General features: G+C 38.4%; 1 protein-coding gene across 1 annotated transcript; it reads right to left on the bottom strand.

Annotated features, from left to right (window-relative positions):
- Positions 1-15,645: 15,645 nt before the first annotated feature.
- On the bottom strand, positions 15,646-16,161 carry LOC145099842 (uncharacterized). Its single transcript, XM_079037343.1, has one exon. The coding sequence runs from the start codon at positions 16,159-16,161 to the stop codon at positions 15,646-15,648; it is 516 nt and encodes a 171-aa protein (XP_078893469.1).
- Between the last annotated feature and the right edge of the window lie 8,756 nt (positions 16,162-24,917).

Genomic DNA, 24,917 nt, shown 5'->3' with positions numbered 1-24,917 from the left:
GTTGCTATGGTGAAGGCAACCCAAAAGGACCATGCACAACCGGGTCAAATACTTGCCTAATATAGTTGTAGCCTTAGACACTATTCCAACAGTCTCCCACTTGGATAAGTCTAGTAACTATATACACAAGCATAATCCGATTAGCTATCAAGCGGACAATTCTACTTAGATATCAAGCGGACAATTCTATGGAACCAATTTGTCCAGCAGTTGGTTTCTCGATCTCAGATTTATTTGACAAAGAACTTAATCGAACACATCAATTCAGTTCTGAATGGGCCCGACACATAAGTCAAATCAAATCATCGAGCGGCCGAGATATCGCTTTTACCTTCTTAGGATAAAAGTAACAGATAAACTTCGACTTATATGCATCTACTTATTCATTAATTAATTATACACAACAATGCGTTTTATAACATCAATTTACTGATGCGGTTTCGCATTACCAATGTACAACCAATTAACAAATAACAAACCATATATCTAGGTTTTAAGACCATATGATATTATCGTCTTGCGATCAACCTTTTCGTCAGATTCCATAAGGTGATTCCAGCAAGCGCGGGTTTATTCCAATGCTCAAAACTAGTTCATAAGCATTCATGAACGTTGCAGCAAACTTTTGCTATGTCTAATAACATTTAGACAATCTACACACCAAGTCATGACAATCTTCATTCATACCTACTTCCAACATATGAATGCTTGTGGACTGTTTGAATAATTCGATTATTCTAAATAAACTCAATTATTCTGGAAGTCAAAACATGCAAAGTGAAACAATAGTTAAACAATTAACATAAGACAGTAGCTTTACTTATAAATAATACTCCTTTATTTAATCATCAAATGTTAATTACATTTATCTATTACAAGTTTCTAAAACTATCTAATCTAATCTAATATCATCTCTCAGTCCAATACTCCTAGCATGCTGCAAATGCTTAACCCTACTCAGTCCCTTCGTAAGCGGATCTGCTGGGTTATCTTCTGATGATATCCTCTTAACCACGAGTTGTCCTTCTTCTACACGATGTCTAATAAAGTGATACTTTCCGTCGATATGACGAGATCTACCATGATCCCTTGGTTCCTTGGTCAAGGCAACCGCTCCTTCATTATCACAGAAAATTTCCATAGGCTCCTTTATGGCAGGCACAACTCCAAGATCACCAATGAAGTTCTTCAACCATATTGCCTCCTTCGACGCTTCGTTCGCTGCAATGTACTCTGATTCGCACGTTAAATCAGCTATGGTTTCCTGCTTGGAACTTTTCCAAGTTACTGCTCCTCCATTAAGGGTAAAGACCCATCCTGACTGCATACGGTAGTTGTCCCTGTCGGTCTGAAAGTTGGCGTTACTATACCCTCGCACCTTCAAGTCATCTCTCCCCCCGAGGACTAAAAACCATTCCTTGGTCCTCCGAAGGTACTTAAGGATATTCTTGACCGCAATCCAATGAGCTCTGCTAGGGTTCCCTTGATATCTACTAACCATGCTCAAAGCAAAGGCTACATCAGGGCGAGTACAAGTTATAGCATACATGATTGAGCCAACTGCGGAAGCGTATGGTACTCGGCTCATTTCTGCTATTTCGGCTTCGGTACTTGGACTTTGAGTCTTACTCAACTTGGCATTACTTTGTATCGGTAATTCTCCCTTCTTCGAATTTTCCATACTAAAACGTTTTAGTACTTTATCTAAGTAAGTGTTCTGACTAAGTCCTATTAGTCTCTTACTTCGTTCTCTCACTATCCTTATTCCCAAAATATAGGAATCCTCTCCGAGGTCCTTGATAGCGAAGCACTTCCCGAGCCAGGACTTAACCTCCTGCAGTGTCGGGACGTCGTTTCCTATGAGTAGTATGTCATCGACATACAAAACGAGGAAGCTTACTATACTCCCACTGGCTTTGACATATACACACAATTCATCTTCGCTTCGTACAAATCCAAACTCTTTGACTTTCTCATCGAAGCAAAGATTCCATCTGCGAGAAGCTTGCTTAAGTCCATAAATGGACTTCTCAAGCTTACACACTCTATTTGGATGCTTCGGATCAACAAAACCCTCTGGCTGAGCCATGTAAACATCCTCAGCCAACTTTCCATTAAGGAAAGAGGTCTTGACATCCATTTTCCAAATCTCATAATCATGAAATGCGGCAACAGCTAGCATCACTCTAATAGACTTTATCTTCGCAACTGGTGAGAAGGTCTCATCATAGTCAACTCCGGGAGTTTGAGTAAACCCCTTCGCAACCAATCGCGCCTTATATGTGTGTATGTTTCCATCCACGTAGGTCTTCTTCTTGAAGATCCATTCGCACCCAATGGTCTTACATCCGGGCACATTATCAACCAAATTCCAAACTTGGTTGTCATACATGGATTGGATCTTGTTGTGCATTGCCTCTTTCCATTTTGCAGACTCCGGGCCTGCCATGGCTTCCTTATAGCTATTAGGTTCATCTAGATTTACTAATATACGATCACTAATATACGTGTCCCCTTCGGTAGTAATATGAAAACCATAAAACTGGGGTTGAACTCTAACTCTTTCGGAACGTCTAAGACGTAAGGATTCGTCAATCGGTTCAACCGGAGTTTCCTCCTCGGGTTGAGCGCCAGCGGTAGAGGTTCCTGTCGGAATAGTGTCTAAGGCTGCCACTATATTAGGCAAGTATTTGACCCGGTTGTGCATGGTCCTTTTGGGTTGCCTTCACCATAGCAACTTGACAGGATGATTTATAATGAGAGAAGGAATATGATTAATGTATTATAAGAATAATATAAGGAATAATAATATTGTTATTTGATTAATATAAGTCATAAATTAATTAGGAATTAATTTGGTGACTTAAAGAGATTAATTGAATAAAGGGGCATAAACTGTCAAATGTGTGATAGTTATAGTTTGGGCTGTAAATTCCTTATGGATAATGGTGGACGATTTCTAGGGCTTAGGATAAGCTTAGAATTCGTCCAAGGGCTTATCTATTAGGTTATTGGATTGCTTAGGGCCTAAGTTATCCAATTAGGGTTTAAGGGTGAAACCCTAGGAGCCTAACTAGTATAAATAGACCCCAAGGGCTAAAGGAAATCGTGACTTGTGCTTAGAGAAGAAACCCTGGCCGATTTGATCCCCTCTCCTCTCTCCTAAATCATCTTCTTGCTAGTTGGTGTTTGTAAGCCATTAGAGGAGTGACAATTGTGACTCTAAAGCCTCAAGGACAAGAAGATCAAGCAAGTGATTCAAGGTAAACTTCTAATCTCTGATTTCATATTGTTATTATAGTCTATTAGCCATTAGAAGTCTTGGATTCAATGTATGTTCAATTAAAGAAACCTAGATCCAAGCATTAAGGTTGCATGTGCACATATGAATGTTCATATGGCTAAAACCCATCAGTGGTATCAGAGCCTAGATTGGTTTCTATTGAATTGATGCATTGATTGCTTGTTTGTTGCTTGAAAAATCTTTTTTTTGTCCTCTGCCTAATGAACTTGGCGAGTCCCAAGGTGGTACTCGGCGAGTAGGCTCAACTCGGCGAGTCCATCTGGGTACTCGGCGAGTTCGAGCGTCAGAAAGAGCAATCTTCGGGATTTCTTGCTGTTTATCTTTGAGATACTTGCCTTAATCATATTAGATCAATATAAATCCGATTTTAAGATATATATGAGTATATTCTTGACCTAATTGAAGATATTTATCAATTAATAAAATATTTATTTCCTTATGTGATAATTGATTAATTATTTTAATTAAATTGGTAAATTGTTTTGCAAGAAATCATTAAATAAATCAAATATGGATAATTATGGAATTAATTGTTAATTTAGATCATTTGTTATTTGATCCTCTATGTTTTGAAAAGTTTAAAACTTGCCCTCAAGTTTTGAAATTTATATTTTGTGATTAAAAGTTTAATTTAGGAAAATTCAAATTTCAAACCCTAGAATTTTACAAGTTTAAAATTCAACCCTATACTAATATAATATTACAAAACTTATATATATATATATATATATATATATATATATATATATATAATTAAAAAAATGCTAGCCTTACCATTAGTAGGCCTCATTCACGAAGCCGGTCTATAAAGTGGGTATAAGGTTGCTGCCTATAAAATGGCGCTTAATGGGTGAACACTCTCACCCACCGCTTGCTTGATTGGTGGAGGGTCGTTAGCCGAACGGGTAGGATAGGGCAACTCTCTCTCCTCATTAATAAGTATAATGAACATACAAAGTAACTACATATTTTTCAAAAAAAAAAAATTCCCAATCCTAGTTATTTTAGGAAAAGTGAATTGATGCAATCCCATGGAATTACACTTTGCACCATTGCTAAGAAGTTAGTGGAGCGTGTGTGGTTTACCGGCATACTAATTGGTTCTAAGCAAAGGTGGCAAAGGGTGATTCATTGTTTATCATAGTTCGATGGAGCGTGTGTGGTTTACCGGCACGTCGAATAGGTGATTGTTACAATGAAGGCACCATGTGAATTTGCATGGTAATTCACACCCACTTTGTGATCCTTGGTATCCCAGTCACAAACGAGAGCGGCATATCGAAATTTAAACATGCCATTGAAAAGTTTCAATGAATCTCATCTTAACCTAGGAATTCTTAATACATTTAGACTTAAAGTTATGTTTTATGGTGGAGAATTAGTGAATTGTCATTCACTTACCTTCAAAATGTTTGCATGTTAGATTACGGTATCCCTTTTCTAAATGTGTAAATATTGTTGTTGGATCCTAGCCTTAATTTTTCTTATTGGGTAATTATTAGGGATTCAAATTCTAATCTATCTTTGTCCTTTCTATTTGTAGATGTCAAACGCAAACAACGCTGCTGCTAGTTCATTCACATTGATGAGCCTTTGTCAAAAGGTGACTTTCAATGGGACGAACTTTAGCGAATGGATAAGATACATTCGCACCATTGCTCGCTATGAGAACAAGGAGTATGTCCTCGATGAGAAGCTCGAGAAGATCAACCCAGAAATCGCTACTCCGACTGAAATGACCGCTTTTGAAACTCACGAGCATCATGCAACGAAGGTACATTGCATCATGATAGCCACCATGAACGCCGAATTCCAAAAGTCCTATGAGGACATGTATCCGTACGAAATGCACCAATACTTTTTGGAGAGATACCACCAAAACGCGAGGCTAGAGCATTACGAGATTTTCACTAACATGATTTCTGCCAAAATGGGTCATGGAGAATCTCTTACCGTGCACCTGAAAAAGATGCAAAGGTATGTCGATCGTCTTTGCAAGTTGAATGTTGACTTTGGGGAAGACTTGGCGATCGACATGGTGCTTCACTCTTTTCCTCCCTATTACAATCAATTTAGGATGACCTACCACATCAACAAGGAAGAGGTCACCCTAAGTAAGCTCCAAGGTCTCCTTAGGGTTGCTGAAAGCAACCTTAAGGACAAGTCTGTTGCACCCACTCCCAATCCACCAGCTGCTCCTATTTTGGCCATTGGGCAAGGAAGAGGCAAGAAGAGGAAGGCTCTGTCTAAGAGCCACCGCAAGGGAAATTCCCGAGATGGTTCCTCTTCTAGTGGGACCAAAGTTGATCCTGCTAAGCCTAACCCTAACCCTAAGGAGGCAGAGTGCCATCATTGCCATAAAATAGGGCATTGGAAGAGAAGCTGCCCAGACTACCTGCAAGCCATAAGGGAAGGAAAGATCAAGCCATCTTTCGCAGGTATATACACAATTAAATCTAACGATTCATCTCATGCTATTTCTTGGGTCCTTGATACCGGTTGTGGTTACCATATTTGTTCTGAATTGTAGGGACTAAGAAGAAATAGGGATGTGGAGCATGGAAGAATAAATATCATGAGGAATAGAAGATCGTCACATGTGACCAAGATTGGAGTGTATTCTGTAGTGCTTAGGAATGGTTTGTGTTTAGATTTGAAAAATTGTTGCTATTCACCAGAAATGGCAAGAAACATCATTTGATTTCATGGTTTGTTTAGACAAGGTTTTAGATTTTCTTTTAATAATGAGAATGGTTCTATTCTTGCTTATCTAAATGGTGTCTTATATTTTGAAGCTATACCATGTAATGGAATTTATGAAACCATTATGATTGTAGATAACTTAGGAAATGATGTTTTATGCATGGATTCTTCCAATGGTATGGATAGAGCATCCTTGTGGCATTGTCGTCTTGGACATGTCAACAAGAAACGCATAGGCCAACTCCAAAAGGATGGAGTGTCGGAGTCATTCGACCTTAGGGAAGATGACACATGCGAGTCTTGTTTGCTTGGAAAGATGACTAAGTCACCCTTCACTAGTACATGTGAAAGGGGTGAGGGTCTATTGGACCTAATACATACCGATGTATGTGGACCGTTTAGATCAACCACGAAGGATGGAAACCGCTTCTATGTGACTTTTACCGATGACTATAGTAGATATGGGTATATCTACTTAATCAAGAAAAAGTCAGAAACATTTGAAAAGTTCAAAGAGTTCAAGAATGAAGTGGAGAATCAATTGGGCAGGAAAATCAAGATGCTTCGATCCGATCGAGGAGGAGAGTACCTAAGTCTTGAATTCCACGACTATCTCAAGGAGTGTGGAATAGTTTCACAATTGACGCCACCTAGGACACCACAATTGAATGGTGTGGCAGAAAGGCGTAATCGAACCTTGTTAGACATGGTTCGCTCTATGATGAGTCGTGCTTCACTATCTATCTCATTTTGGGCGTATGCCTTAGAGACTGCCCCTATATCCTTAACCGAGTCCCTACTAAGAAGGTTGCCAAAACACCTCACGAGATGTGGACAGGGAAAGCTCCCTCGTTGGCACATATCAAGGTTTGGGGTTGTGAGGCTTTTGTAAGAAGAGATACTCACGACAAGCTCGAACCTCGTAGTGAGCGATGTATTATCATCGGCTACCCACAGAAATCCTTTGGATATCTCTTCTATAGACCGAAGGACAATGTAGTCTTCGTTGCGAGGAGAGGAGTTTTCCGAGAGCGAGAACTCATAAGCCAAGGAGACAGTGGGAGGCAAATCGAGCTTGAAGAGATTCAAGAGTTAGAGTTCAACCCCAGTTTTATAGTTTTCATATTACTACCGAAGGGGATACGTATATTAGTGATGGTACACTAATAAATCTAGATGAACCTAATAGCTATAAGGAAGCCATGGCAAGTCCAGAGTCTGCAAAATGGAAAAAGGTGGTGGACAGCGAGATCCAGTCCATCTATGACAACCAAGTTTGGAATTTGCTTGATAATGTGCCCGGACGTAAGACCGTTGGGTGCAAATGGATTTTCAAGAAGAAGACCGACGTGGATGGAAACGTATACACATATAAAGCGCGATTGGTTGCGAAGGGCTTTACTCAAACTCCCGGAGTTGACTATGATGAGACCTTCTCACCAGTTGCGAAGATAAAGTCTATTAGAGTGATACTAGCTATTGCCGCATTTCATGATTATGAGATTTGGCAAATGGATGTCAAAACCTCTTTCCTTAATGGGAAGTTGGCTGAGGATGTTTACATGGCTCAGCCAGAAGGTTTTGTCGATCCGAAGCATCCGAATAGAGTGTGTAAGCTTGAGAAGTCCATTTATGGACTTAAGCAAGCGTCTCGCAGATGGAATCTTTGCTTCGATGAGAAAGTCAAAGAGTTTGGATTTGTACGAAGCGAAGATGAATCATGTGTATATGTCAAAGCCAGTGGGAGTATAGTAAGCTTCCTCGTTCTGTATGTCGATGACATACTACTCATAGGAAACGACGTCCCGACTCTGCATGAGGTTAAGTCCTGGCTCGGGAAGTGCTTCTCTATGAAGGACCTCAGAGAGGCTTCCTATATTTTGGAAATAAGGATAGTGAGAGAAAGAAGTAAGAGACTAATAGGACTTAGTCAGAACACTTACTTAGATAAGGTACTAAAACGTTTTAGTATGGAAAACTCGAAGAAGGGAGAATTGCCGATACAAAGTAATGCCAAGTTGAGTAAAACTCAAAGTCCGAGTACCGAAGCTGAAATAGCAGAAATGAGCCGAGTACCATACGCTTCTGTAGTTGGCTCAATCATGTATGCTATGACTTGTACTCGCCCTGATGTAGCCTTTCCTTTGAGCATGGTTAGTAGATATCAAGGGAACCCTGGCAGAACCCATTGGATTGCGGTAAAGAATATCCTTAAGTACCTTCGGAGGACGAAGGAATGGTTCTTAGTCCTCGGAGGGAGTGATGACTTGAAGGTGCGAGGGTATAGTGACGCCAGCTTTCAGACCGACAGGGACAACCACCGTTCGCAGTCGGGCTGGGTCTTTACCCTTAATGGAGGAGCAGTAACTTGGAAAAGTTCCAAGCAGGAAACCGTAGCTGATTCAACGTGTGAATCAGAGTACATTACAACGAGCGAAGCGTCAAAGGAGGCAATATGGTTAAAGAACTTCATCGGTGATCTTGGAGTTGTACCTGCCATAAAGGAGCCCATGGAGATTTTCTGTGATAATGAAGGAGCGGTTGCCTTGACCAAGGAACCGAGAGATCATGGTAGATCTCGACATATCGACAGAAAATATCACTTCATTAGACATCATGTAGAAAAAGGACAACTCATATTGAAGAGGATATCATCAGAAGTTAACCCAGCATATCCGCTTACGAAGGGACTGAGTAGGGTTAAGCACTTGCAGCATGCTAGGAGTATTGGGCTGAAGGATGATATTAGTATAGATTAGATAGTAGTGGAAACGTGTAATAGATAAATGTAATTAACATTTGATGATTAAATAAAAGAGTATTATTTATGAGTAATGTTACTGTCTTATGTTAATTGTTTAAGTATTGTTTCATTTTGGATGTTTTGACTTCCAGAATAATTGAGTTTATTAAGAATAATCGACTTGTTCAAATTGTCCACAATCGTTCATATGTTGGAAGTAGGTATGAATGAAGATTGTCTTGAATTGGTGTGTAGATTGTCTAAATGGTATTAGACATAGCAAAAGTTTGTTGCAACGTTCATGAGTACTTATGAACTAGTTTTGAGCATTGGAACAAACCCGCGCTTGCTGGAATCACCTTATGGAATATGATAAAAAGGATGATCGCAAGACAATAATATCATATGGTCTTAAAACCAAGATATGTGGTTTGTTATTTGTTAATTGGTTGTACATTGATAATGCGAAACCACATCAGTAACTTGATGTTATAAAATGCATTTTTGTGTATAGTTGATTAATGAATAAGTAAATGCATATAAGTCGAAGTTTATCTGTTACTTTTATCCTAAGAGGTTAAAAGCGATATCTCGACCGCTCGATGATTTGATTTGACTTATGTGTCGGGCCCGGTCAGAACAGAATTGATGTGTTCAGTTAAGTTCTATGTCAAATAAATCGGAGATCGAAAAACCAAATGCTAGACAAATTAGTTCCATATAAATTCCAGCATGATATCTAAACAGAGGACTGTATGATCCCTTATCTGAAGAAAAGATTGATTAGATCAGAGTTTGACAGCATCTTTGAGAGCTCCGATTGCTAATCGGAATATACTTGTATATATAGTTACTAGACTTATCCAAGTGGGAGACTGTTGGAATAGTGTCTAAGGGTGCAACTATATTAGGCAAGTATTTGACCCGGTTGTGCATGGTCCTTTTGGGTTGCCTTCAGCATAGGAACTTGACAGGATGATTTATAATGAAAGAAGGAATATTATTAATATATTATAAGAATAATATAAGGAATAATAATATTGTTATTTGATTAATATAAGTCATTAATTAATTAGGAATTAATTTGGTGACTTAAAGAGATTAATTGAATAAAGGGGCATAAACTGTCAAATGTGTGATAGTTATAGTTTGGGCTGTAAATTCCTTATGGATAATGGTGGACGATTTCTAGGGCTTAGGATAAGCTTAGAATTCGTCCAAGGGCTTATCTATTAAGGTATTGGATTGCTTAGGGCCTAAGTTATCCAATTAGGGTTTAAGGGTGAAACCCTAGGAACCTAACTCGTGTAAATAGACCCCAAGGGCTAAGGGAAATCGTGACTTGTGCTTAGAGAAGAAACCCTGGCCGATTTGATCCCCTCTCCTCTCTCCTAAATCATCTTATTGCTAGTTGGTGTTTGTAATCCATTAGAGGAGTGACAATTGTGACTCTAAAGCCTCAAGGAGAAGAAGATCAAGCAAGTGATTCAAGGTAAACTTCTAATCTCTGATTTCATATTGTTATTATAGTCTATTAGCCATTAGAAGTCTTGGATTCAATGTATGTTCAATTAGAGAAACCTGGATCCAAGCATTAGTGTTGCAAGTGCACATAGGAATATTCATATGGCTAAAACCCATCAGTTCCTTCATCAATCGATTCTTGAATTGATTCAAGCTCAATTTGCCTCCCACTGTCTCCTTGGCTTATGAGTTCTCGCTCTTGGAAAACTCCTCTCCTCGCAATGAAGACAACATTGTCCTTCAGTCTATAGAAGAGATATCCAAAGGATTTCTGCGGGTATCCGATGAAAATACATCGCTCACTACAAGGTTCGAGCTTGTCGTGAGTATCTCGTCTTACGAAAGCCTCGCAACCCCAAACCTTGATATGTGCTAACGAGGGAGCTTTCCCTGTCCACATCTCATGAGGTTTTTGGCAACCTTCTTAGTAGGGACTCGGTTAAGGATATAAGCGGCAGTCTCTAAGGCATACCCCCAGAATGAGATAGGTAGTGAAGCACGACTCATCATAGAGCAGACCATGTCTAACAAGGTTCGATTATGCCTTTCTGCCACACCATTCAACTGCGGTGTCCTAGGTGGCATCAATTGTGAAACTATTCCACACTCTTTTAGATAGTCGCGGAATTCAAGACTTAGGTACTCTCCTCCTCGATCGGATCGAAGCATCTTGATTTTCCTGCCCAATTGATTCTCCACTTCATTCTTGAACTCTTTGAACTTTTCAAACGTTTCTGACTTTTGTTTGATTAAGTAGATATACCCATATCTACTATAGTCATTGGTAAAAGTCACATAGAAGCGGTTCCCATCCTTTGTGGTTGATCTAAAGGGTCCACATACATTGGTATGTATGAGGTCCAATAAACACTCACCCCTTTCACATGTGCTAGCGAAGGGTGACTTGGTCATCTTTCCAAGTAAACAAGACTTGCATGTGTCATCTTCCCTAAGTTCGAATGACTCCAACACTCCATCCTTTTAGAGTTGGTCTATGCGCTTCTTGTTGACATGTCCAGGACGACAATGCCACAAGGATGCTCTCTCCATACTATTGGAAGAATCCATGCATAAAACATCATTTCCTAGGTTATCTACAATCATAACAGTTTCATAAATTCCATTACATGGTATTGCTTCAAAATAAAAGACACCATTTAGATAAGCATAAATTGAACCATTCTCATTATTAAAAGAAAATCTAAAACCTTTTCTAAACAAACCATGAAATGAAATGATGTTTCTTGCCATTTCTGGCGAGTAGCAACAATTATTTAAATCTAAACACAATCCATTACTAAGCACTAAAGAATACACTCCAATCTTGGTCACAGGCGACGATCTTCTGTTCCCCATGATTAGATTTATTCTTCCATGCTCCACATCCCTATTTCTTCTTAGTCCCTACAATTCAGAACAAATATGGTAACCACAACCGGTATCAAGGACCCAAGAAATAGCATGAAATGAATCGTTAGATTTAATTGTGTATATACCTACGAAAGATGGCTTGATCTTTCCTTCCCTTATGGCTTGCAGGTAGTCTGGGCAGCTTCTCTTCCAATGCCCTATTTTATGGCAATGATGGCACTCTGCCTCCTTAGGGTTAGGGTTAGGCTTAGTGGGATCAACTTTGGTCCCACTAGAAGAGGAACCATCTCGGGACTTTCCCTTGCGGTGGCTCTTAGACAGAGCCTTCCTTTTCTTGCCTCTTCCTTGCCCAATGGCCAAAACAGGAGCAGCGGGTGGATTGGGAGTGGGTGCAACAGACTTGTCCTTGAAGTTGCTCTCAGCAACCCTAAGGAGACCTTGGAGCTTACTTAGGGTGACCTCTTCCTTGTTCATGTGGTAGGTCATCCTAAATTGGTTGTAACACGGAGGCAAGGAGTGAAGGACCATGTCGATAGCGAAGTCTTCCCCAAAGTCGACATTCAACTTGCGAAGACGATTGACATACCTTTGCATCTTTTTCAGGTGCACGGTAAGAGATTCTCCATGACCCATTTTGGCAGAAATCATGTTAGTGAAAATCTCGTAACGCTCTTGCCTCACGTTTTGGTGGTATCTCTCCAACAAGTCTTGGTGCATTTTGTACGGATACATGTCCTCATAGGACTTTTGGAATTTGGTGTTCATTGTGGCTATCATGATGCAATGAACCTTCGTCGCATCACGTTCATGAGTCTCAAAAGCAGTTGTTTCAGCCGGAGTAGCGATTTCTGGGTTGATCTTCTCGAGCTTCTCATCAAGGACATACTCCTTGTCCTCGTAGCGATCAATCGTGCGAATGTATCTTATCCATTCGCTAAAGTTTGTTCCATCGAAAGTCACCTTTTTGCAAAGGCTCATCAAAGTGAATGAGCTAGCAACAGTGTTGTTCGCGTTCGACATCTACAAATAGAAAGGACAAAGATTGATTAGAATTTTAAATCCCTAATTATCACCCAATAAGAAAAATTAGGGCTAGGATCCAACAACATTATTTACATATTAGAAAAGGGATTCCGTAATCCAACATGCAAACAATTTGAAGATAAGTGAATGACAATTCACTAATTCTCCACCATGAAAACCTAACTTTAAGTTCTAAATGTATTGAGAATTCCTAGGTTTCGATGAGATTCATTGAACTTTTCAATAGCATGTTTAAATCTCGATATGCCCCTCTTGTTTGTGACTGGGATACCAAGGATCACAAAGTGGGTGTGAATAACCATGCAAATTTACACGGTGCCTTCATTATAACAGTCACCTATTCGATGTGCCGGTAAACCACACACGCTCCACCAAACTATGATAAACAATGAATTACCTTTGCCACCTATGCTTAGAACCAATTAGTGTGCCGGTAAACCACACACGCTCCACTAACTTCTTTGCAAGGGTGCAAAGTGTAATTTTATGGGATTGCATCAATTCACCTTTCATAAAGTAACTAGGATTGGGAATTTGAGAAACATGTAGTTACTTTGTATTTAATATTATACTTTTAATGAGGAGATAGAGTTGCCCTATCCTACCCGTTCGGCTAACGACCCTCCACCGATCAAGCAAGCGGTGGGTGAGAGTGTACACCCATTAAGCGCCATTTTATAGGCATCAACCTTATACGGTGCCTTCATTGTAACAGTCACCTATTCGATGTGCCGGTAAACCACACACGCTCCACCAAACTATGATAAACAATGAATTACCCTTTGCCACCTATGCTTAGAACCAATTAGTGTGCCGGTAAACCACACACGCTCCACTAACTTCTTTGCAAGGGTGCAAAGTGTAATTTTATGGGATTGCATCAATTCACCTTTCATAAAGTAACTAGGATTGGGAATTTGAGAAACATGTAGTTACTTTGTATTTAATATTATACTTTTAATGAGGAGATAGAGTTGCCCTATCCTACCCATTCGGCTAACGACCCTCCACCGATCAAGCAAGCGGTGGGTGAGAGTGTACACCCATTAAGCGCCATTTTATAGGCATCAACCTTATACCCACCTTATAGACCTGATTCGTGAATGAGGCCTACTAACGGTAAGACTAGCATTTTAATTATACATACATATATATATATATATATATATATATATATATATATATATATATCTTGTAATATTATATTAGTATAGGGTTGAATTTTAAACTTGTAAAATTCTAGGGTTTGAAATTTAAATTGTCTAAATTAAACTTTTAATCACAAAACATAAATTTCAAAACTTGAGGACATGTTTTAAACTTTTCAAAACATAAGGGATCAAATAACAAATAATCCAAATTAACATTTAATCACATAATTATCCATATTTGATTTATTTAATTATTTCTTGCAAAACAATTTACCAATTTAATCAAAATAATCAATCAATTATCACATAAGGAAATTATTATTCAATTTATTGGTAAATATCTTTATTTAGGTCAAGGATATACTCAAATATATGTTAAAATTGGATTTATATTGACCCATTAAGATAAAGGCAAGTTTCCATAAGATAAACAGCAAGAAATCCCGAACTTAGCTCCTTCTGACGCTCGAACTCGCCGAGTACCACAATGGACTCGCCGAGTTGAGGCCTACTCGCCGAGTACCACTATGGGACTCTCCGAGTTCATCAGGCAGAAGACAAAAATCGAATTTTGCAATCAACAATCAAGCAACTAATACATGAATTCAATAGAAACCAACCAAGGCTCTGATACCACTGATGGGTTTGAGCCATAAGAACATTCCTATATGCACATACAAACCCTAATGCTTGGATCTAGGTTTCTCTAATTGAACATGCAGTGTATCCAGGACTTTGATTGATAGATCTAGTATAATAACACAAGAAAAACAGATCTAAAAGATTACCTGAAGTTCCTTGCTTGAATCTTCTTGTCCTTGGAGCTTAGAGTCACAAATGTCACTCCTCTAATGGCTTACAAACACCAACTTAGCAAGAGGATGAATAGAGAGAGAGAGAGGAGAGGGCAGGAAGTCGGACAAGGTTTCTTCAAAAGCAAGAGTACCGATTTCCTTGACCCCATGGGTCTATTTATACTAGTGAGGCTCCTAGGGTTTCACCCTTAAACCCTAATTGGATAACTTAGGCCCTAAGCAATCCAATCTCCTTATGATAAGCCTTGGACGATTTCTAGGCCTATCCTAACCTTAAAATCGTCCACTCCTTATCCATAAGGGATTATAGCCCAAAGTACAACTATCATACAATTGACAGTTTATGCCCCTTTTATTTAATTAATCTCTTTAAGTCACCAAATTAATTCCTAATTAATTTATGACTTATATTAATCAAATAACAATATTATTATTCCTTATATTATTCTCATAATATATTAATAATATTTCTTCTCTCATTATAAATCATCCTATCAAGTTGCTATGGTGAAGGCAACCCAAAAGGACCATGCATAACCGGGTCAAATACTTGCCTAATATAGTTGCAGCCTTAGACATTATTCCAACAGCTCAATCCTTTAATATCCGCAATCGTCCAACCCATGGCTTCTTTATGCTCCTTCAACACCTTGATGAGTTGTTCTTCTTCAAATCCGGTTAAGTGAGTTAAAATGATAACCAGAAGTGTTTCATTCTTTCCCAAGTAGGCATACTTCAAGTGTTGAGGTAAGACCTTCAATTCCAGTTCGGGTGGTTAAACAAGGGATGGAGGCAATTTTGTATGAGTTGGGGCAATTCAATTTGCTTGACATCTAATCTTGTGGATTTCTTCATCTCCATTTTATTTACCAACTTCTCGACTTTTGGATCCAAAGAATAAAGCTTTAATTGTTCGGCTAGCTTCCCACAATCGAATCCTTTGCTTAAGATCATTTCCAACATATCACCGTTAGATAACTCAAACAATTCTTAAGTAATTGGCTCAACAACATAAACAAAGTACAAAGATGAAACATCACTAGGATATCTCATGGCATCGTAAATATTAAAACTTATTGTTTCGCCATCAAACTCCATTGTCAAACTTCCCATGTACACATAGATCTTTGTCCTAGCCATCTTCAAAAACGGTCTCCCAAGCAAGATTAGAGCCGATTTGGAGGACACTTGCTCATCTAGATCAATTACATAGAAATCCTCCAGGAAGACCAATTGGTTCACTTTCACTAGGACATCTTCCAAAACACCTCTAGGAAAGACACTTGATTTATCCACAAGTGAGATTATGACACCGGTTTCACTTAAGGGTCCGACATTTAATGATTCATACACCAAATAGGGCATGACATTGATAGAGGCACCAAGATCAAGCATAGCACTACTAAAAGTAACATCTCCAATCTTGCAAGGAACCGTGAACATTCCAGGATCTTTGCACTTGGGTGGAAGTTTCCTTTGTAAAACCGCGGATGCGTTTTCATTCATCAAAATTTCAACTTCCTCTTGTTGGTACAAAGTTCTTTCAAGAACTTTGGATATCTCGGGATTTGCTTGATTGCATCAAGTAGAGGGATGTTTACTTCCACCTTTCAGAAGGTGTCCAAAATCTCTTTCTCCTCCATATTCTTCTGTGACATCCCCAAAATCACGGCCAGAAAAGACCGGTTTGTTTATGCTTTGTTTAAAAATCAGAGTTACATTTTAAATGAAAGTGTTGCGGAATTTGTCCCAAAACAAAAATATGATAAAGATTTATCAAAAGCATTTCCATAGAAATGTATTTCATTAAAAGACTCGGGATGTCATGTTCGTACAGATCAAAAGCATAAACAGTACAATATAAGCCTTACTACATTATTTCATATCTACAGGCCTATATCTGTAATCCCTCGTCCAAAACATCACACCTATGCTCATGCGCCAGTACCTATAATACATAAAACTGAGTGGGTCAGGCTTGGGAGCCTGGTGAGCACATAGGGTTTTCAACCCACAATAAATAAGTTTATTAATTTCATCGATCAACAATAACCCGATTACCCGTTCCCGTTATCCTCACTTTACGTCCCTAAACACCTATCATAAGGGACCTAGCCTAAGGATCATCATCGGGACGGACACTACTGCTAAGGGGATTCCTCAGCAATAAATGTCCTAAAGGCAACCATGTGGGGGATGCAGTACACCGGTGAACACATCGTTCACAAACACCTACAGGTTGCGAGCCTGCTAGTGTTCCACTGGACTGTCTAGAAGAGTCCGTGGTCATCATCCATACTCCGCTAAATGACAGAATCAACAACATCAACATCTAGGCCTCTCATCATTTTATCACACATCACCTATTGCATCTACCCATGTTTTACCCCAACATTTTCGTAGATATAAAATACATATACAGTTTAAATCATTGAAAACATGTATAACAACGTTCATCTAGCATAGATAGCAAGTATTCAGATAATATGCACACATAGCACGTAATTTATATAAAATACTTCATATCTATGTGTAAGTTGAAAGTAACTATGCACTCACTTGTTAAGGTGATGATTCCAAAATCGGGCAGCGCTTGCTTCTAACGATTCTATTTTCCTTCGACGAAACCTAGCATTATTATCGCTAAATTTTAGTCTAATATTTACCGTGACCAACTATTAGTCTTAGTATTATTATTATTATATAAGCGTTAAACAATATTTTCCAACCACTATGTACAGACAGGGGCCAGACATAAAACACCGGAGGGCAGGACCATTTTGGCATATAGCACTTCTGAAATCCAACAACCCTATGCGGCCCTTTAAACCAGATTCCCCGTACCGAGAGTAGTTAAAAAAAATATATTATAACGACACTTATATAAGTTATAATAATAGCTCAAATATTTATTATAAGTTCATAATAACAATACTAACTTTAAATATAAGCTATATTAAAATAAGGTAAGCATAACTTACTTACAAGGGGGTTTTAGCTAGGAGTCGGGCTCTGCAGGGGCAGAACTTCGTCGCTGAATCTTTCTAAGAAAGATTCGTGCAGCGCTTCAGCGCACACCTTACTATACTAAGCTACGGAAAGAGAAGTCGAATCACGAGGGACCGAAATGCTCGGGGGATAAGGAGAGAAAGACTCTTGAATCAAGAGAATGGTGCAAGAAATATGAGAGCCCAAGGCTCTTATTTATACTAATTGAATTTTCAAAAACTACCCTCCATAATTACTTAATGACCTTTTAGTTATATAAACAACTAAACACCCCTCTATAATACTATTATAAATGGATTTAATGATATTTGTACTAAACTAATGTCGAAAGAACTCAACATTAGTCTTATAATGACCGCATCGTCGATACCTTTCTAATGATATATACATATGTATATATATGTGTACGTATACATGATTTATACTTTATTTTAATACGTAAATATGCTATTATAATTTGTAATTCGTTCATACGAACTCCGTTTTTAACGTTCTTTATATCCACGCGTAGGTGAAGACGTACTCTACAACTTTCGTTTAGACTCCGTCGGCTAATTTTGACTTTATTTTTAAACTTATATTTTTAACAAGCCGGGACAGGATTGGTCTGTTTAAAATCTCATAACTTCTTCATACGAAGTCAGATTTGGGCGTTCTTTTTATCGATGTTCTTAGTTTAACATATTCTACGACTTTCGTTTAGATCACTAAGGCTAAATCTCGCTCTATCGTAAATTCACTATTCACGCTTCCCGGTATCGTGTCGGTTCTGTCGTGAAACTTCGACGGGTCATAACTTCTTCGTTATAACTCGGATTTCGGCGTTCCTTATATGCACGGAAACCTTGAGACATATTCTACAACTTTATGTAGAGGTATCGGGATTATCTCACACTTTAGTTTTGACGCTCATTTTTATTCTTTATTAATTATACATTTATAATTAAATAATAAACACATATAATTCACATAATACTCAAATATTTCATCTTTATTACTTCAAAAAGAGTTACAAGAGTTGACCTAGACTATTACATTGACAAAAATGCTTAGCCCTGAAACTCGGGCGTTACATCTTCTTTGAAGTTGCAAGTCGGGAGGGGAACGGTGGTTGAGTGGTTATTGGTGTTACTAGAGGGGTAGTCTTCTTTGGAACTCCTGCTTGTGCATCATTCTTGATTATAGGTTCTTTAATGGGAATGATCTCTATTTCTTCCTCTTCTTCCCTTGGCTTCTTCTTTGAACTACTTTCTCCGGCTTGTTTGCCACTTCTCAAGGTCACCACATTGACATTTGGGTTCTTCTCGGTTTGAGAAGGGATTTTACCACGGGATTCCAACTTGCTTATGGATGTAACTATATCTCCCATTTGTGCTTCAAGGTTGGAGATACTAGTCCTTGTCTCCTTTTGGAATTGTTGGGTACTAGTGGCTACAGATTTGACAATGTCTTCAAGAGACATTCCGGAGCTACTTGGTTGAGATTGAGGAGGTTGTTGATGATGATGTGGACGGTGCGGTTTGGGTTGATAGTGTGGTTGTTGATGTTGGTAATGAGGTTGTGGTGCTGGATAGAATGGTCTAACCAATGCATTTTGAGGCAATGGTCTTGGGTTGTAGCTCATGTTGTGATTTGGCTTCCAACTTGATGTATATGCATTTTGGTAACCGAATGGCTTGTTGTGATAGTTTTGGAACTCTCCCGTGGAGTTCACATGCTCTGTATCTTCTTGAAGGATGGGACACATATCCGTAGGATGTCCCATCGTTGCACATATTCCACAAACCATCACTTGTGGAGTTTGTCCCATGGCTAGCTTTTGGACAACGGAGGTTAGATCTTTGATTTGAGACTCAAGATTTGATGTTCCCACTTCATTGACTTTGTGTTGTGTGTCTCTTTTCATATCTTGGCGAGGGCCAAAATGTTGTGAATTTGCGGCTATGGTGTTGAAAAGTTGTCTTGTTTGTTGTGGGGTTTTACTAAAGACATCTCCACCACTTGAGGCATCAACTAGTCTTCTCTCCATTGGCAACAATCCCTCATAGAAGTGTTGAATGAGGAGTTGTTCCAGAATTTGGTTTTGTGGGCAACTATAGCACAAGTTGTTAAACCTCTCCCAATAATCATGGAAAGTCTCATTTTGACCTTGGCGGATTCCACAAATCTCATTTCTAATACTTGAGACTCTTGAAGCGGGATAGAATTTATCAAGGAAAGGTCTTGCCATGTCGGTCCATGAGTTGATCGACCCCGGTGGAAGATAGAATAACCAATCTTTTGCTCTATCGGCCAATGAAAAGGGGAATGCCCTTAGCTTGATTTGGTCATCGGTTGACCCTTGTGGCTTCATACTAGTGCAAATAATATGGAACATCTTCAAGTGCTTATGCAGGTCTTCGTTATCTAATCCATGAAAAGTTGGGAGATGATGGACTAAACTTGACTTCAATTCCGAACCTCCTTCCAAAACCGGGTAATTGATACCGGTTGGAGTTTGTGTAACATCGGTCTCCATCATTTACCTCAAGGTTCTCTCGGGAACTTCTCCTCCGTCCGCCATTGCAATTGGTTCAATAATGGGTGGATTTTGTTGTAGGGGTGGTGTTTCGGGAATTTCTTGGCGAGGGTCGGGACTAGAATCGGGTTCTATATCACTTAATGAAGCGGTTTCAACCTCCGAGTCCCCATGGGGGTTAGAATTTTGACCACGTTCAACTCGTTTTTCCTTCGCCAAACTCCTTGCTTCGTTTTCGATTTATGGGTTGTAAATCAAGTCACCTATACGCTGAGATCTGGGATAGAGAAACAAATTGATTAAAAATAAACCAATCCCCGGCAACGGCACCAAAAATTTGGTGGTTGTCGAGGCCAACAAAAATAATAACCCTAAATATTACACACTAGAATAGTGTATAGTGGTAAAGGGGTCGAATCCACGGAGATTGGTTCAATTTATAACTCTATGAAAAATCTCTTTGTAAAAATACTTGTAAAATAACAATAAAAATAAAATGGGGGGTTTTGGTTTTTGAAATACTTGAAACAAACTAGAATTAACTATGATTTAATTAGACAATTTCAACAAAAATAAGGGTTTGATGTAAAATCAATAAGGGAGAGATGGTTGACTTAAAGTTTCCTCACTTTGACTTTTGATGAACATATCATTAGAATCCAATGGTGCAATACTTGGATTTAAATCCTTAATTTTGCTATAGCAATCCAAGGAGCTTGAGATTACCTATACTTTTCTTAATTGTTGAAATGGCTAGAGAAGCTCATAACAATTTCCTTAGTCAAAGTCACTAATTCCAAATAGCATGTAATTAGTGAAAGTCAACTAGCATTAAGAACCAAAAATTCACCAAATCCAAGAGGAGTCAATTGCTTTCACTACCATGTTGGAGAAAATGTTTTTATGATTGTGTGAAGCAAAAACAACACAAAAATCATTTGTTGCTTGCTAATTTGAGGATCCTTTACTTAATCAAGAAATTAGCCAACTAATCACCACAAACACATTTAAACTCATGAATAAAAACATACTAGTAGTGATAATATGATAAAACACAAAACATGTCCATAAAGATTTAAGAACAAGTTCATGGATTCTTCAACATCCAACAAAAGTTCAAAGGATTCAACAAAAAGTCAACCAAGATTAGTTTAGCCAAGCATGACTAAACTCAAAGAAACAAAGTTAGAGGAGATCGTACCAAACATTAAACAAGAATCAAGAGGTAAAAAGATGATGTTCTTCAAGTGTTCTTGGCCTTCAAAAGTCTTCAAAACTCCAGAGAGAATCTCCAAAAATCGAATGTCCAAGAGTATGCAAAAGATAGGCACCAACCTTTCCCATATAGCTTAAAACATGAATTCCCGGAAATGCCCCTGCAAGGCCTTGCGGGACCCGCGTGCTGCTGCGCGGGTGGTGCCTGACATGGGCTTCTTTGAGTTTTGGGGCCTCCAAAGCATATCCCACTAGCCTAGATCGAGTCCAATCACCTCCTAGCCCATTTTCTTCAAGTTTTTCTTCATTTTAAGCCCAATTTGACCTCTCCAAATCCTCCAAAGCTCGTGCACTCTCCCGATGAACAATCTACGCATGCTTGAATAAACTCCCACATCTTGCAAATTTAAAGTTTATTTCTCTCCAAGCCTTCAAATAATCATCAATCTCGCTCCATGCATCATCTCCACAATCACCAAGCCTAACATCCTTTTTGTCTACCAAATCCCATCTCTTCCCATACGTCCTGAACACTCCCGCTCCGCTAGACCCGAAAACCTGCAATTATGCTCACAAGATTCGAAAGTACCTGAAATAGTCATAGAATAACAAAAAGGAAAATATGCATGAAAAATATCTAAATTATGAATGAAATATGCTAAAATAAACTATAAAATAAGTAAAGAAAACAAACTATCAATACTTTTGGCCAAAACAACCTAAATGAGAATCGAAGATCTCAACAATAGTAGCGCAACGGTAAAAAGTCTGACGAAAACGGACGTCGGATGAAGAAGTTATGGATTTATGACGGAGTTTTTGTGTCCCGGCCTACTAGTAATAATATATTAAAAATAAAGTCAGAATTAGCCAATGGAGTCTAAACGAGAGTTGTAGAGCATAATCTCACCTACGTGTCGATATAAAGAACGTCGAAAACGGAGTTCGTATGCGAAAGTTATGAATTTCTGAAGTTCGGGGCACGAACCCCAAAGTTGCGTCAGACACCACGACATGGTGACAATGCCACGACGTGGTAGGTGCTCTGGAGCCTGTCAGAACCACTTGCGATGATGCATGCAGTGACGACCAGCCACCACGACGTGGGAAAAGGTGTCACGACGTGGCGAGGGGAAAATTCAGCCCTATAAATAGAAACCGAAGGTCTTAGATTTTGGTTGTTCAATTCTACCTTCCTTGCTACTTTTACTTTGTGTCAAGCATCCTGAGACTACCCCGAAGCCCCGGTAACACCTCCAACACACAATGCAAGTCCCGAAGTCCCGATATTTTCGAGAAATCGACTTCTTTCCAGTCGAAGTTCTGCTCGAATTTCGTCTCACCTTCTTCAATCTATCAAGTGAGTTCATATCCCTATAATTACACTTCAAATGCTTTATAAATGCTTTTTATACACTTTTAAGGGGGGAATACAAGTAAACACACGGTTATCCTCTTGTGAAAGACATAAATCTTTTGTTATACTTTTTGTTATATAGTCAATTGTATGTGATTTATAACTGTGTTTCAAGCAAATGATTTCATATACTTTATAACTGCTTTTAGAGCAAAGGTCTCTTTTACTTTACACTGTCTTATCAAACAAACTACTTTTTAAATAATTTTATACATTGACATCAAGTCATCAATATTTATTATTAAACTCTTTAAATGTTTTACAAAACTTTCTTTTAAACTTATGTATTATGTGTACATATGTAGATATAAAAGTACTATTCAATCAGTTCAATACCTTTGGGTAGCAAAGGTATACTTTCATTCAAATTATATAATTACTAGTAAGCTATTATAGGTATAGTTTAGGAGAAATACTATCATATATAAATATTATAACATAGAATACTATAAAAGAATGCAAAACATGTCACGATAACATCTTGCCCTTTTGGGAATAAAACATGTTTTATATAAATATCAAACACTTTATTTATATTTTGAGAATAAATTTTCGATAATGTTATTACAAATGTTATTCTATACATACAAAGCTGACACTACACTGTCAAATGAAACACACTTTTGGAAAAACTATAATAGGTATAGTTTACAAGGTAATCATGAGATTTTACATACTATAAGTACTACATCAAGGAAATACTTTCATATACAAGAACAAATGGACTTTTCATACGTAAATCTATTTGATACTAAGTTTTGTGAGACATTCAACTTCACGTACTTTCAAGTATGCAGTTAAAGTCCTGTATTATATACCATAATCTCTTGTAAGGAGAGCGTGATACTTGTGTATAGATCTATACGGGATTGACAATCCCGCACTTAAGCTGTTAGCTACAGCTAGACCGGTAGGTATGGGGTGACAAACTTCATAACATTTCAACGCCTGAAGAACGTTGTTGCAGGCATTCTGAGTCACTAGTATGGTTATAAAACTCACATGGAGTATTAAAAACACACGTTGATTTACGGGGTCATCAAATGCTTTAGTAATTTTATGCATACATAAATACACTATTATAGGCATGAAAAATACAATTGCATTGCAGTTTTGGCACTTTTAAACTACCACAAACTTACGGAAAAACATTGGATTTCTAGGAGCAAACTTTCCAAACAGTTGGGTCTTGGTAGAAGACTACTTTTATACTAGTAGGAAATATGGGATTTTCTAAAAGTTTTCAAATATCTACAAATGATTTTATTTAAAGTTATATAAACATTGACATTAAATACTTATGAACTCACCAGCTTAAATGCTGACCTACGCTTTCAAAATAGCTTGTATTCTCAGGTCGTCAGTAGACAGATACCGATGCCAGGTTTTGAGAAGACGAAGCTTATTTCAAGACTCGTCCTTTATTTTGATTATCCTGTTTATGTCATATTACTATGAAAGAACACATATCTATTAAACTATATTATTAATGCAATGGATGATGTTGTTGCTTGTTTACTACTTTACATTGTTATGATACTATACATGAAGTCATCCACCCCCGAACATTTCCGTCGTTCCAGTTTGGGGGTGTGACAGAATAGTAGCCCTAAATCCATAATATTCAGCGGAGTGTTGGTTTTGGGGATTAATATGTAATCTTGAGACTTATTTTGTAAAGATTTTATGAAGGCAATGGTTGTTTGGTTAATTGTTTTGACTTAATCGGAATAGATTGTGGGAAGCAAGGGCTAAATGGTAAATTCCGGATTCATTTTGTAAAGATTTATGATGGCAGGGGCTATTTGGTAAGTTTTTGGACTTAAGAAGATAAAGGTTTGTGAATGAGGGACTGACTGTGTAAAAAGGAAGGAAGTTATTATGGAGTCGGGTATATGGTAGCAGTTCCCGCTACCCCTCGTCGCATCTTCAACACCCTAACTCTAAGCATCGCAGCCGCCACTTCAAACTCCCTAGCCGCCACCTATTCTTTCCACGTTATTCCGACCAGGCGATGTCCCACCGTTGAGCGCCGCCTCATGCTTTTGCTGGAGATGGGATGTGAGCCCAAGGAAAACCCTGAGAACTGTGAGGCACGATGTG

The sequence above is a fragment of the Lactuca serriola genome, chromosome 4 (genome assembly GCF_051521515.1).
Source record: "Lactuca serriola cultivar US96UC23 chromosome 4, Lser_US96UC23_V15, whole genome shotgun sequence".
Classification (NCBI taxonomy): Eukaryota; Viridiplantae; Streptophyta; class Magnoliopsida; order Asterales; family Asteraceae; genus Lactuca; species Lactuca serriola.
This window is presented reverse-complemented; position numbering and strand designations above follow the sequence as displayed.